The sequence below is a fragment of the Eulemur rufifrons genome, chromosome 8 (assembly GCF_041146395.1).
Source record: "Eulemur rufifrons isolate Redbay chromosome 8, OSU_ERuf_1, whole genome shotgun sequence".
Taxonomy (NCBI): Eukaryota; Metazoa; Chordata; class Mammalia; order Primates; family Lemuridae; genus Eulemur; species Eulemur rufifrons.
The window spans coordinates 24656511-24670545 of NC_090990.1; the positions used below are offsets into that span (position 1 = coordinate 24656511).

The 14035-nt window shown below is 47.1% G+C and overlaps 1 protein-coding gene across 2 annotated transcripts in view; it reads right to left on the minus strand.

Annotated features, from left to right (window-relative positions):
• KIAA0319L (KIAA0319 like) overlaps positions 1 to 14035 on the minus strand; it is a 95483-nt gene that overhangs the window by 2438 nt on the left and 79010 nt on the right. For both annotated transcript variants that reach the window (XM_069479752.1, XM_069479751.1), the window contains 8 exons: positions 13381 to 13529; positions 12127 to 12278; positions 11663 to 11801; positions 9989 to 10148; positions 6326 to 6468; positions 3639 to 3761; positions 2998 to 3088; positions 1827 to 1918 (listed from right to left, as the gene is read on the minus strand). In XM_069479752.1, coding sequence (XP_069335853.1) covers positions 1827 to 1918; positions 2998 to 3088; positions 3639 to 3761; positions 6326 to 6468; positions 9989 to 10148; positions 11663 to 11801; positions 12127 to 12278; positions 13381 to 13529 — 1049 coding nt within the window. The remainder of the gene's footprint in view (positions 1 to 1826; positions 1919 to 2997; positions 3089 to 3638; positions 3762 to 6325; positions 6469 to 9988; positions 10149 to 11662; positions 11802 to 12126; positions 12279 to 13380; positions 13530 to 14035) is intronic.

Genomic DNA, 14035 nt, shown 5'->3' on the forward strand with positions numbered 1-14035 from the left:
CACCCACCCTGCTCTCGGTCTCCTTTCTTTCCCAAAGGCCCTCCGGCCACAGCTGCGAGGACAGCAGCCTGAGGGCACCTCTGTTCCTGGCTCCATGGCACACAGCGCCCACCCAGAGCCCTGCCTGCTCTGAATGAAGAACTGGGTGGACTTTACCCACTAAAATATACAAGCTGGGAAACATGAAAACCGAACATACACATCCCCTAGGCCTCAGCAATTCCACTCCTGCGTGGACACCATGCAGAAGCCCAGACCTGTGTCCATCATAAGACACGGACGAGAATGTCCGCAGCAGCACTCACGAGAGCCAAAACTGGAAAGGAGGCCATTGCGCATCGACAGCGTAAACGAAGAATAAAGCTATTCACACGATGGGAACCATACAGCAATGAGAATGAACAACTAGCGCTCTGTAACCACACAGGTGAACCTCACCAATGCCATGTCGCGGGCAAGGAGTGAGCACAACGCTTCTACCGATGCCACGCACGCCAGGAAATGAGAAGTAACCAGGGCTGCGGGGGCTGGAAGGACCTCAGATTGGAGCTCTGGGGGTGATTACACGGCTGTGTGCACAGGGAAACCCATCAAGCTGTACTTGGGATTTTCTGTACAGATTTGGTTAAACCACATAGAACTGCCATTTTTGTAAGTCAATTCTAAGACAGTGACACAAGTGCTGAACCAGACGTGGGAGAAAGATGACCACGACTTCAGGAGTTGAGGGAGGGATGAGAAAGAGCTTTCAGGGCAGAGATATGAACCAGCAGAACTTGTCTGGTAAAGAGAGAAATCAGCAAAGAGGAAGATTCCAGAAAAACAATCTGACTTAAGCTCACATAGGCTGTGTCTACCAGAGCAAAAATGCTGGAAGGAGAAGTCACAAGAATTTCAAGGGGCAGAAAGGCGGAGTCAGAGTAACACGATCAAAACCGGCTGCCGTGGCCGCGCGCGATCTCGGCGTCCCCGTGCGAGACGCTCTGCCCGCCCCACTGCCCTGCTGCTGTTCCTCTTCTCTCCCTGCTGCACTGAGGGCCGGCCTGCGTCTGGTCACTGTGTCCCCCCTGCAGCCGCTGCCTCATACAAGCCAACAGTGTTTAATAAATGCTTTGGATAAAAATAGTTCTTGCAGAGTGTTTAGGAAGAGCTTTAAATAGAGTCCAGCTCTTATAAACAGACAACACCTGTCCTGTGGCATCCATGAGTGGGGACCGAGCCCAGCGAGGAAGGGAGGGCCCACTACCCGCCCTGACTCTCCCAGTGCTGTCACTGGGTCACCTCAGGGCCTGTGCAATAGGAAATTCCCCCAGTGCAGGCACCCGGCAGATGAGCCCAGAGCACACGGAGCCCGCAGGCAGCTGCCCTCCTGGCTGCCCTGAGACAACGATGGAGGCTGTGGCTTTGCCGAAAAATGAAGAGGAGAAGGTGGGAGAGGGAGGGTGGCTGAAGACGTTGGCTTTGAGCTTGTCCCTGCCCATAAAGGACAGACTGGTCCAGCGTAAGAGCCCCAGGTCCCCACCTCTGACTAGTGGGGCAGCTCGAAGTGCTGAACCCCGGGCGGTAAACCTGAGGGGACGAGCAGGCCAAGGGAAGCCAGAGGCCAGGCCCCTCTGCACGGTGCAAGGAGCACCGAGAGGGAGCCCTGGCGTCAGCTGTCCCGCATGGAGCTCAGGGCAAATGTGACCCTTGGTCTTCATCAGGAAAGGGGACAAAATGCTCTTCCAGCACAATCAGCTGTTAGTGCCAAATTGGGGAGTGGACTGGTGATGACAGCCCTTCACGGAGAGACTGAACAGGCCTGTCTGGTGACAGCAGGCCCCTACCTGCTCGCGAGGTTGGCTTCAGCTCCAGGCTTTCCTGATCTGTGGCATCCAGGATCTTGTATTTGCTTTTCCTCTTGGGTTTTCCTTTTTGCCTAGAAAACACAACCCCCGCCCCTGCTGAGGAAAGAGGCTCTGTGTGAGGCTCAGGCTGAGAGTCACACGTGCACAGGGGCCCTGACTTGGAGGCGGCCTGTGGGGGTGTCTCTCCTCACTTCTCAGCCAGGCGAGGTGGCGGCTGTGATTTGCTGCTCAAATGTCCTCGCCAATTCTGGGAAAAGGCGAGCAAGCTCTGACCACCTTGGCATGGACTCGCCACTCCACAGTGGCAGTGGAGGACAGATTGGTTAAAAATGTAAGAAAACAAATCCTCTGCTTACAGGGAACGAGAGAGGGCAGCACTCCACCAACAAAGTTGTTAATGGTGGCTGTCTTAGGCTGGTGGGAGTTTTCTTTTAATTCTTTTAATTTTCCAAGTTTTATATGAGGTTGTATTGCACGTTCACTCCCAGCTCTGTCACTTATTAACTATGTCTGTCCCTCAGGTGATGTAATTTTCCTGAGCCTAAGTTTCCTTATCTGTAAGATGGGAAATGGTTATAAAGTGTATTTAAAAAGATAGTACCTACACAATGTTATGATGCACGGTAAACAGAAATACTTATTCTTAATAATGAAAAACATATAATAAATGTAACAATTAAATATTAGAAGACTAGGTAGGAAGACTCAAATGAAAAAACCCAGGACATTTAAGCATCAGTAACCTAAGTCTACAGTTGTGTGAAAACACGTATCCACATGAAACCCAACTAGAAAGGAAGGCAGAATCGAGAACTCACGTGCTGCGGTGGTGAGGTGGAGTCTTAAAGGACACACACCTTAGAGATGTGATCCAGGTCCACACCCCAGGCCCTCCCACCCACCTCCTCGCCTTCCCCACCCCAACCAAGCCACGTTTCCCAGGTTTCAAATCACTGCGGTGACAGTCCCTGGACGGAAGGAGTGTTTGAGGTGAGAAAAGCCTCCCTGCATATGGCCTGGGTGGGCCAGACTCTAACAGTGACCAGGGACCCAGCAAGGTCCTTCCATGTGGACAGTGCTAAACATCTCTCTTGAGAAACGAATCTGTGACAAGAAATCCCCATGAATTTCAAAGGAGAATCCATCTTACCTCTTACAACAACAGATCACAGTCCAAGATAGGATTCCCAAGGCAACAACAATGACAAAGGTAGCAATGATAACATACAACACGCTCCACTCTGCCAAGAAAATCAAAATGGTGAGGGCCTTAGAGAGGCTGGAAGGGCGGTCTGGGCTCCCCCCAGCTTGGGCAGGTGCTGGCTTCAGTCTGGAGGAGGAATGCCCCCTCGGCTCCCCAGGAAGGCGAGGCCTTGAAGTCAAGGGCAGCTGAGGCTTTAAGTCTTTCAGAATGTCCCTGCTCCAGGCGAGCTCTGGGACCCTGCAGCAGTAGCACAGCTGGAAAGAGCTCTGGGGTAGGGAAATGGGGCTTCCGTCAGGCTACAGCACGGAGGGACTCCAGGAACTAGGAGGCCTTGCAGCTGGTCAGATTTAGGCTGCAACTGGCAACAGGTCTGATTTAAGCCTGGTTCTTCTTACACTGCTTCAGAGCTTTCCTCTAACCTTGAGCAAGTATGGAGGAAGGAAGTAAAATCCTCTGCAAACAGAAAATACACAAAGTTCTTCTGCTCGCCTGCTCATCTGCCTCAGAAACAACCAACACCCACCCACTCAGCACAGAACCACATTCAGTGCCAAAGCAGCCGGCACCGTGCCAAGGAGAAAACTCACCACAGTTGCTGTCTCCGTCCCTCAGCTGCACCTTGATGAAATTCTCCATCCAAAAAGGGTCACAGATACAGCGTTTGGTGAAGGAATCACAGTGGCCATGGTCAGAACAGTTCAACTGACATGCTGAAGGTGGCAGGAAAGGGAAAAAAGGCAACAAGATTCAGAGCCAGGGGCGACAGCCAGCATCCAGGGCCTGTGAGGAAACTCATGCACCCCTGCTTCACGCTCGGCGGTGAAACTTCCCGGAGACCCTACCCAAGAGTCCTCACAGCCGGGGCACGGTGCCCATAACTGTCATCACAGCTGGATAGAACGGGAGCAGCTGGGAAGGCCGCTAGAAAGGAAGTTCCAGTCTGTCTTCACTTGTTGTTTCTCTATATCAGCAATTCTTAAGTCTTTTATGTCCCACATACCCCCCTACTCAGAATATAATTGCAAAAATAGAAAAAATAATCCTCAAATTTATATGGAACCACAAAAAAACCAGAATAACCAAAGCCATCCTGAGCAAAAAGAACAAAACCGCAGGAAATCACATCACCTGACTTCAAATTATACTACAGAGCTGTAGTGACCAGAAGAGCATGGTACTGGCATAAAAACAGACACACAGACCAATGGAACAGAATAAACAACCCAGAAATAAATCCACACGTCTATAGTGAACTTATCTTTGACAAAGGTACCAAGAACATACAGGGGGAAAGGACAGTCTCTTCAACAGTGCTGAGAAGACCAGATATCCATACACAGAAGAATGAAACTAGATCCTTATCTCTCGCTGTATACAAAAATCAAATCAAAATGGAGTAAAGACTTAATTCTAAGACCTGAATATATGAAACTACTAAAAGAAAGCACTGGAGAAACACTTCAGGACATTGGTCTGGGCAAGGACTTCTTGAGTAATATCCCAAAGCACAGGCAACCAAAGCAAAATTGGATAAATGGGAATCACATCAAGCTAAAAAACTTCTGCAAAGCAAAGGAAACAATCAACAAAGTGAAGAGACAACCCACAGAATGGGAGATAATATTTCCAAACTACCCATGTGACAAGGGATTAATAAAGAGAATATGTAAGGAGCTCCAACAACTTAATAGGGAAAAAAATCAAATAATCCAATTAAAAAATGGGCAAAGGATCTGAATAGACATTTCACAAAAGAAGACATACAGATGGCCAACAGCTATATGAAAAAATGCTCAATGTCATTAGTTCTCAGAGAAATGCAAACCAAAACTACGATGAGATATCATCTCACCCCAGTTAAAATGGCTTTTATCAAAAAGACAGGCAATAACGAATGCTGATGAGGATGTGGAGAAAGGGGAGCCCCCATATACTGTTGGTGGGAATGTAAATTAGTGCCACCACAATGGAGAACAGTATGGAGCTTCCTCAAAAAACTAAAAAGTAGAACCAGCATGTGACCCAGCAGTCTCACTGCTGGGTAGATATCCAAAGGAGGGGAAATCAGTATATCAAAAAGATACCTGCTCTCCCATGTTTACTGCAGCACCATTCACAATAGCCAAGATTTGAAATCAACCTAGGTGTCCATCAGTGGATGAATGGATAAAGAAATTGTGGTATGTATGCACAATGGAATATTATATAGCCACAAAAAGAATGAAATCCTGCCATTTGCAATAACATGAATGGAATTGGAGAACAATATGTTAAATGAAATAAGCCAAGCACAGAAAGACAATTTTCATGTGTTCTCACTCATGTGGGAGCTAAATATTAAAAACAATTGATCCCATTAGATAGTAGAATGATGGTTGCCAGAGGCCGGGAAGGGTAGCAGGGAGTGGGGGGATAAAGGGAGGGATGGTTAATGGGTTAAATAGAATGAACGATATTTGATAGCACAACAAAGTGACTATAATCAACAATAAGTGAGGGTATACTTTAAAATAACTAAAAGAGGGAATTGTAATATTCCTAACACAAAGAAATGTTAAACACCTGAGGTGATGGCTACCCAATTATCCTGATTTGACTAATTCACATTGTATGCCTGTATCAAAATGTTACATGTACCCTATAAAGATATATAACTATTATGTACCTTTAATAATTAAAAGTAAAAAATAATAAAACTAAAAAATATTTTTAAAAAGAATATAATTATAAAAATAAAATACATATAGTATTACAAAGGAAAACAATTATATTCAACATGTGTCTGAAATATTTAAGAACACAAATTTTTGAAATAATGTGTCTTTATTAAAACATTAAGTAAAAGAGCTAGAAGTAGCTCTAACAACTATTAAAATTTTGAATTAGTGATGAGTAAAAATGGTATCTCATCATATAATGTGATATGGAATTATTTGTGATTTCTATTGCCTCACATTCACAGGTTAATACTACTGTAGTTTGTTGCTACCTTCAGCATTGAGGGAAAGTGAAAATAAGAGGTCAGTTAAAACAAGGGCACAACTTTTGCCCATTCAAGCTCACGGCCCCCTGAACACTGGCTCAGGGGCCCATGGGCCCCAGGTTAAGCACCCCTGTGATGAATCAAGACCCTTTCAGGATAATGATCATGGAGGAAAATGATTATCTTCATATTCCCAGAAAAAAGGAGATGAAGGCTAAGGGCAGTGGGGACTGACAGGCGCACAGCAGGTACTAGGCAGGCTCTTGCTCCCAACTTCCCAGAATTACTCACTGACAGTACTGATTTCCAGGGCTCCGAATATAAGAAAGTCTGCCTTCTGCTTCCGCAGCTCACTCTTGAGCATCGCTGCCACCTCATGGCCTTTGAAGATCTGGTGGGGAGGCTCGTTTTGAACAAAAAAGACCATCTTGGTGCTGCAGAGACATGCGACAGGATGAGTGAGCTGAAGCTATCTGCAGCAGCAGCAGCTACCATTTACGAATTCCTCTGCTTGTGCCAGACGCTGCGCTAAATGGCATATGCATTCTCTCACCACAAGCCACTGAGAAGGTGCTGTCAGTCAGTGTCACCTCCGTTTACAGAGGACAACACTGGGGCTCAGAGGGGTTAAGTAACTTGCCCAAGGTCACACAGTTGTTTATGGCAGAGCCAGATCCCAACGCTGTTATGTCTGATTCCAAAGCCTGTTCTTTTACAAATGCCCTAAACTGCCCCAGCTACCAGGAGGACCCATTCCAAATGGCCAACTGGAGGATGAGAAAACCGGGGATTCGGTGTAGCTACGTCCCGCTGTCAGCCTCTTTAGAGTTAAGACAGTAGCTGGGTTTGCGCCTGGGTTGCAAGACAAGCCACAATGCTTTGTAAGTGTAAATTGTTGGACAGCATCAAAGATTATCCATAGGTCACAACACAGCCTAAATGATTGTTATTAAGACAGCAAAAACAAAGACCCTACACAATGGTATGGCTGCTACAAAATTATATTGCTCTATGCCCACAATGTTTGCTTTCTGAGTGTCAATTTCTGTCCAAGACAGACCATGTTTGAACTCACATCTGGGTAACACAAAATCTATCCTCTATGCCTTAGTCTTAATTTTTGGTAGCTGCTTCTTGAGCTCCATGTTAGTCTCAAAAACAGAACCTTCTCAATCAGCGGGTCACATTGGTTTATTGTGGGCCCAAGATACCAATCCCCTCAGTATGCAGCATGGCTGGGTCAGACCTGAGTATCCTGTACCAGTTGCCTGAAGTACAAGTGGCCTTGTCTGTTTATCCCAAGGTGCCATATAAATAGCATCATTTTTTATGCGTGGCATGACACGAAAGTTTGAAAGTTCTGTTACAGACTGAAAGCTTGCTACACAGGGAGGCTAACAACCGGATACTTTTATAAAGCCTAGAATCAAAAAATAAACCCTTACCATAAAAGATTTGTGGTCCATTTCCCATTATTTTCTCCCAGTTACCTAATCCATGCTTACAGTTTCAACTTCTGTCTATATACCAATAACCCTCAAATCTCCTCTCCTCCGCCTCTCCCTAGTGACCAGTCTTTATCTGCAAATGCTTGTGGAAATACCCAGATCTTCCACAGATGCCTTAAATCCAACGTCTCCAAATAAACTCATAGTAATAACCATCCACTGAACGCTAAGTGTTAGAGACTATGCAAACATTATCTTATTTAATCCTCAATAACAATCCTGTAAATAGGCACTGGTATTTTCACAGGTTCAGAGAGGAGAAGGCATCTGCCCGCCGTGGCAGAGCTAACGCTGACCCGGCAGGACTCAGAGCTGGGTCTGACTGGCGCCAGGCCGTGCTCTTTCCCACTGTGATACACCATTTTCCTCCAATCACATGCTCCTCCTGAATTCCTCAACTAAGTCAATCCTGTCCAGGCCGGAAGCCTTAGAGAAATCCAGATGTTTCTCTCTTCCTCATGCCCCATACGCGGTGACGGAACATCCGTCAACAACGCCCTTACCAGCACGCTAACGTCTTTCTGCTGCTCCTACCCAGCCGATTCCCACTAACTTAGACCAACCCGAGCAGCCACGTGCCCTGTTCCTACTCCCAGGTTGCTCAGCATAGCTGTAAAAAACAGTCCTAATCATGCTGTCTCTGACCCAGCGAACCCCGACTGCATGTTAAATTCACCTGGGAGCTTTTACATGTTAGGGGCCCGGGCGCCACTCCAGCCAACTGGATCATAATCTGTGGGGCTGAGGCTTGGGCAGTGGTAAGTTCACAAAATCTCCAGGTAATTCCATTGTGTGGCTACAGCTGGGAACCACTGCTCTCACCGTGTGTCTCTGACCTGGCCAGCCTCCCAGACCCGCCTCTATTTATCACCCCCCACCCCCACCTCCACCTCCTTTTCCTCTGCACGTTCCCCTCGGTCTACAAAAATCCTCAAGTTATTTCCTGTCTTTAAAAGATGTTCTTTTGATCCTGTCTCCCATATTATTTTTGGCACCGACTTCTTCAAAGAGGTATTATACTTACCATCTCTATATATCCTCAAACCATGAAATCTGTCCTCTGCCCCCACATAAAATGCTCCCACTATATTCTGATGATCTGATCACAAACCCAAAGGCGGGTTTTGTGTCTCCCCACACCTCCATCCCGGTAGCACCAAAATCCTTTGGCAGCCCCCACTGCCCGGTCACCCTTTAACTCTCAGACCATTCCCAGCTGGCTGTCCTCCCACCTCTCTGACCGCTGTTTCTCAGCTTCCTTCGCTACCTTCTTTCTCTGCCTCCTCCTTAAATACCGGTGCTCTCCAGAGTTCTGTCCTCACCCCTCCTGACGCTCTCCCGATGTGACCTGCCCGTCCTCACGGCTTTGACTCCTGCCTGTACGGATGATCTCGGACTCTTCCACCCCAAGTTCCAGCCTTTGCTGCATACCTGATGGAACATCTTCCCACAGAACCCCTAACAAACCCCAATTTCAGTCGCTGAAACTGGTTCCTTCTGCCTAATCTCAGTTAATGGCCTGAACCACCCATCCAGGCATCGAAACGAAACCCTCACGTTTAATGCCTCGTTTATTCCTAAAGGGCCGCCAAGTCCTGTTGCTTTATCTCTGAAGTTCTTTTCATTTCTTCTTTTCTGCCATTACCTTAATTCAGGCTTTATCACCTTTTTACTGGACTACCTCAGACGCTTCCTGCTTGGTCTCCCAGTCTTTAATCTCCCCCTATTTTAGTCTAACCTCTGCACTAATGATCTCCCTTAAAAAAAAAAAAAAAAAAAATCTATGGAATTTCCTTGCTTTAGAAGCAAAACAAAAACATCACACACAAAAAACAAACTTGGGTCCTTCTACCCAAACTATTAAAACTCAACTCCCCGGCTTGCATATAACTGTTCTCAGTACCCATGGCCAGCCTTGTCTCCTACCACACCTTAGGGCTATGAAACAAATGACTTCCAGGAGAAACCCTGAACTTCCGTACCACAGGGCCACTGCTCACACTGCTCCCCTTTTCTGAATTTCCTCCTAGTCCTCCTACGCCTGGCAAATGCAAGTTTTCCTTCTTCTAGAAAATCTTTGGACTATGCCTACCCCAACTGTCCCGGAAGAAATAACTGCCCTTGTTCTGTGTTGCCACAACGCCACACGTTGCATCAAGCCCACCCTGTACTGATGTTCTGTTTGCTTGGTCATCTCCCCTCCTGGACTGTGGCCTTCAAACATAGTGGACCTCCTCTGACTTTGTACCCCAGAGCCCTGCTGTCTAGTGTGACTATGTCACCTGCGCTAGAAGAGAGAGAGGTGCATCGAGAAATGGAAACCATGCGTGGTTCCTGGTCAGAGAGCCCACCCTTCTCTATCTAGCCACACTACTTGTTGGCTTAATCAAGAAGCCCAGGGGAACCCTGGTCTTTCCTTTTGTCCCCCCATTCATTGCCCGGCTACCTCTGCTCCGTGTACGGCTGAATCTTTTGCACAATGATGTCGGAATCCAGCACCCCCAGGAGGACCCCAATCTGGCGGATGAACATCCCCTTCAGCCTCTCAGTTAGCTGACTGACGTTGACATCCAAGATGATCTCCACCAGGTTGTTTTTCCTGGGATCTGGAAAGCATGTGGATCAGTCATGGCTTTAGAAGTAGGAGAGTTAACATAGACCTGCCACTGTGCATTTGCTTTGGCACAGGAGAAGAAGTACTGAGAGCATTCAGATGTCCCTTAGCTGGAAAGGGACAATAGTGAATTCCTGCTAAGGCAATCTGGGGCTGGCCTGGAAAGCTTCTAAAGCACTGCTGGTCTCTGTACCAACCTGAGAATTCCCACACATGTGCTGGGGATAGGCTATGAGGCAATGGCTGTGGGGGGAGGTACTGAAGAGAGAGTGGGGGAGAGAGAAACACTTAAGCATTTGTTCTAAAAGCCTCTGCAACTGCATTGCTCAGCAATCCAGGCCAAGTGGGGATCAGGCAATTTCTCCTGACTCACAGCTGATTTCCAGTGACTTGCTGTACTTTGTCTACAACAATGGGAGGAAAAACATCCATCTCAACAATCTTCTCAGTAATGGGAATGCTCTGTCCCTACAGGTTTAAATACAGAAAACACAAAGAAAATCCAGGCAGCCAAGAAACAAGGCCGCCCTGAGAGATGCATCACAGCTGCACTGTGTTTGTACGACTCTGAACCTGAGACCATCGTGCTTTCCTTTAGAATATGTCCTAAAGACAGTTCTGCATTTGGAATTTCAAACTGATTGTTCAGAAGGCCTTATTTACATGCTTGAATGCACCATTTGCCTGTTCTGATGCATAATACGTAATTAGTAGACTATCTGCGATCTGACTTCAAACACAGAAAAGACTTCCTAGTGTCTCGGCTGTTGTCCTTCCCAGAGCCAGGAGGAGGATCAGAAGACCGCCTGAGCCCCCCTCCCATCTAAGGCATCCACACATGAGCTTGGCCTAGATAACAGAGTAGGTGTGAAGTTAATACCTTTTCATCAGAAGCTCAGCAATTTATAAAACTACCCCACCTCCACACTCAGTTCCTCCCTATCACCAAATTAGCCTCAAAGCAAAACAAAAACATGGTTCTATTTAAGAAGGAAATTTTATTTCTGCAACTGAAAAATGTAAAGGACATTAGTTACTTTACCTTCCCTGGGTTGTCAGATAAAGCCTGAGGCTCAACTTATAAAAATAAATTGTTTTCTGCATCTGGGTGCTGATGAGACATCATGACTCAAGCTATTCCTGTGCTCAGATTCCCAAAGCACCCTGAGCCCTCTCATCAGTCATACATAAAGGAGAAAGTGCTGGACTAGGGGCACAAAGGCCTGGCTCTGACACAACTGCTGTGTGACGCTGAGCAAGCCCTGCCCTCTCTGAGTCGGTTTCTCCATCTGAGATGAGTAGGGGAGGTCTATATTCCTGCGTGGGTAGAGGGGTATTGTTGAAACAGTCTCTAAGGACTTTTCAGCTTGGGGTTTCTAGATTTTTTTTAAAAAGCTGGACATGCCATCTGGCTGCGTCCATACTTGGGGGAAGGGGTCTCAGGACAGACACCTTGATTGGCTGGCCCAGCAATTCCACTCAGGTCTCATCACTAGGTGAACTCACCAGGTTTCACCTCCACAGTGGTCCGGTCTGTGTCACTCTCCCCCTTTGCATCGGTCACTTTCAGGTGAAATGTGTAGGTTCCCTCAACCAGGTTGGAAAGAAAGAGGATAGGGTGATGGTCGGAGTGGTTTAATACCTCCTGTGGGATTGAACGACATGGTTAGGTTGCAGAACAAGACATCACTCCTTTCTTGGAGTCAGTTGCTGCTTCTGCTATAACTAAGTCTCAGTGGGCTGGGCCGTTTCAACCTTGGGCAATTTCTCATCTGTAACAGCATTAGAGCCCACGGCTGCTAGGATCAGGGGAGAGAACCTTCCTGGATTTCAGAGAACAATCCGGGTATGATACACGGGGCCACTTGGTCAACACTTGGTTGAAACAGATACTGGAATGCGCGGCTCTTCCTCCTCCCCCAACCTTGCCACTGGACCCCGTGCAGCTCTCCAGCAACTGCCACACTTACGCCTGCTGCTGGGCTCCCCTCGTCCCGAGTCCAGAGGTAGCTGACTATTCCCTTATCATCGGAGGACTTGGAACCATCCAGCTCTGCTGTGTTTGTGGGCAAGGTGATCAACACATTCCCAGTTATCTTGGCTGTGGGTGGTTTGTTCATTTCTAACAAAAGAGAAATCACTGAAACAATGTGCCATTCTGGAAAAGAAATGCTTCCTCATGATGCTTATGGGGAAATTATACATCAAGAGCATCTTACACGGGGAACTGTTATAAGTGCCTGTCCACGCCAGCAACCAGTGGTACAGATTTAAAGCTACCGGTTCTGCAGTCCGGAGGCTCCTGTCCCACCCAGAGAGGTGTTCTCCTGACACCCTACAACAGAGGGGGCTGGCGTGCTTTTCTCATAGCAGCCTTCCCAAAAGGAACCCGTTTTTGTATTTTGCAGGTATGTGGAAACAAACACCCAAAGCGGCATAAAGCCTTGGAGTTCAGGTTTCATCCAGCTGACATCACAGATGCTCACTTGAAACATCCTAAAATGTTATTCTCTGAATATATTGATTTTTTTATTTTTTCATTGGTACTCTACGAGAAAAAAAGGAGACAGACCTCTCTTATTCTGAGCCCCACTTGAAGCTTTGTTTACCCAGATTGTATATTCAGTATTTACTCAGCTCAATCTACTGTCTCTGGAGGTCACCTAGATATCTGATGGTTTTTCCTACTATCAGCTATGGCCTTCTCCCAAGGCGCTCACTGGTCACCATGGCCACAAACCAGAGCAAGACCTGTCAACTCTTGCCTCCAAGCTGGCCTCGGCTTGCAGGCTCGTATCATAGGACAAGCACGGGCAGCTGCAGTGCAGCAGTCGTTCTAAGGTCTGACAGCAGGTGTCACTGTAGCCAACAGGAGAGTCACAGAAACCCCAGGTCTTGGCAGCACAGGGGCAAAATAAAAATGGAAAGAAAAGAATTCTAATTCCTTCCCTATTCGATTGTGAAAGGAAGGCAGGTGAGGAGGGAAGGAGGGAGGGAGAAAGCAGGGGAAGAAATGGAAGAAGGATGGGGGAGGGGGAGGGAGGATAAGAGAGGAGAAGGAGGGAGGGAAATTAAGGGTTGTTTTAGAAAAGAAAGTAACAGCTGCCCTCACCCCCACCTTCTTCTCCACCTCTTGTTGTCCCTAACTAATTTCTGCAATCAAACAAGACATGACGAATTGTGACCCAAAGAGGCTGCTGCACAAACCCTAGGCAGAGAGGTACCTTCTTTGACAATGACATTCACGGAGCTCTGGCTTTGCAGGTTCCTCTCATCTTTGACAGTCAAGGTGAACACATAGGTCCCCACTTGAAGCCCGGTCACGGTGGCAACACTGCTGTTAGCATTCTCGAGCTGCACCCCGTCAGGCCCCCTGGACAAAGAAAGAATGCAGAGGGTGGAGCTGTACCTGTCTGCAGCTCTCCCGTCCCTGACTCAGCAGGAGGAGACAATTACTGCCTTAGCTAAGACGTGAACTATTGTTTCCCAGACCTTGACAGGAAATGTTTAAAAATATTCCTTTTGGACAAAGTATTATTTGGCCCCAAAATACAGGCTACCTGCTGGTCAGAAAATTCCATTCACCAGCTTTCAGACACATCCAGCCTTACCCTTTACATGAGCTTCTAGAACGCTTGAACTTTTTACCGTTCCAGTTTGTACAAGGAAGAAAGTTCTCTGAGCAGGTCTCTGATCAAAAGAGTGATTTAAGGGTGATATTTCTGAAAAGCATTTCTGGCCCAGTAGTTGGTTCAGCCCTTGCCAGCAAAGAAGCAAAATGCATTCTTAATCCCACACCCAAATCCCTCCTGATGAAAAGTCAAGGAAAGGAAATGGGCCAAGGCTGCAGAGGAACTCTAAGTACAAAATCATCATCTC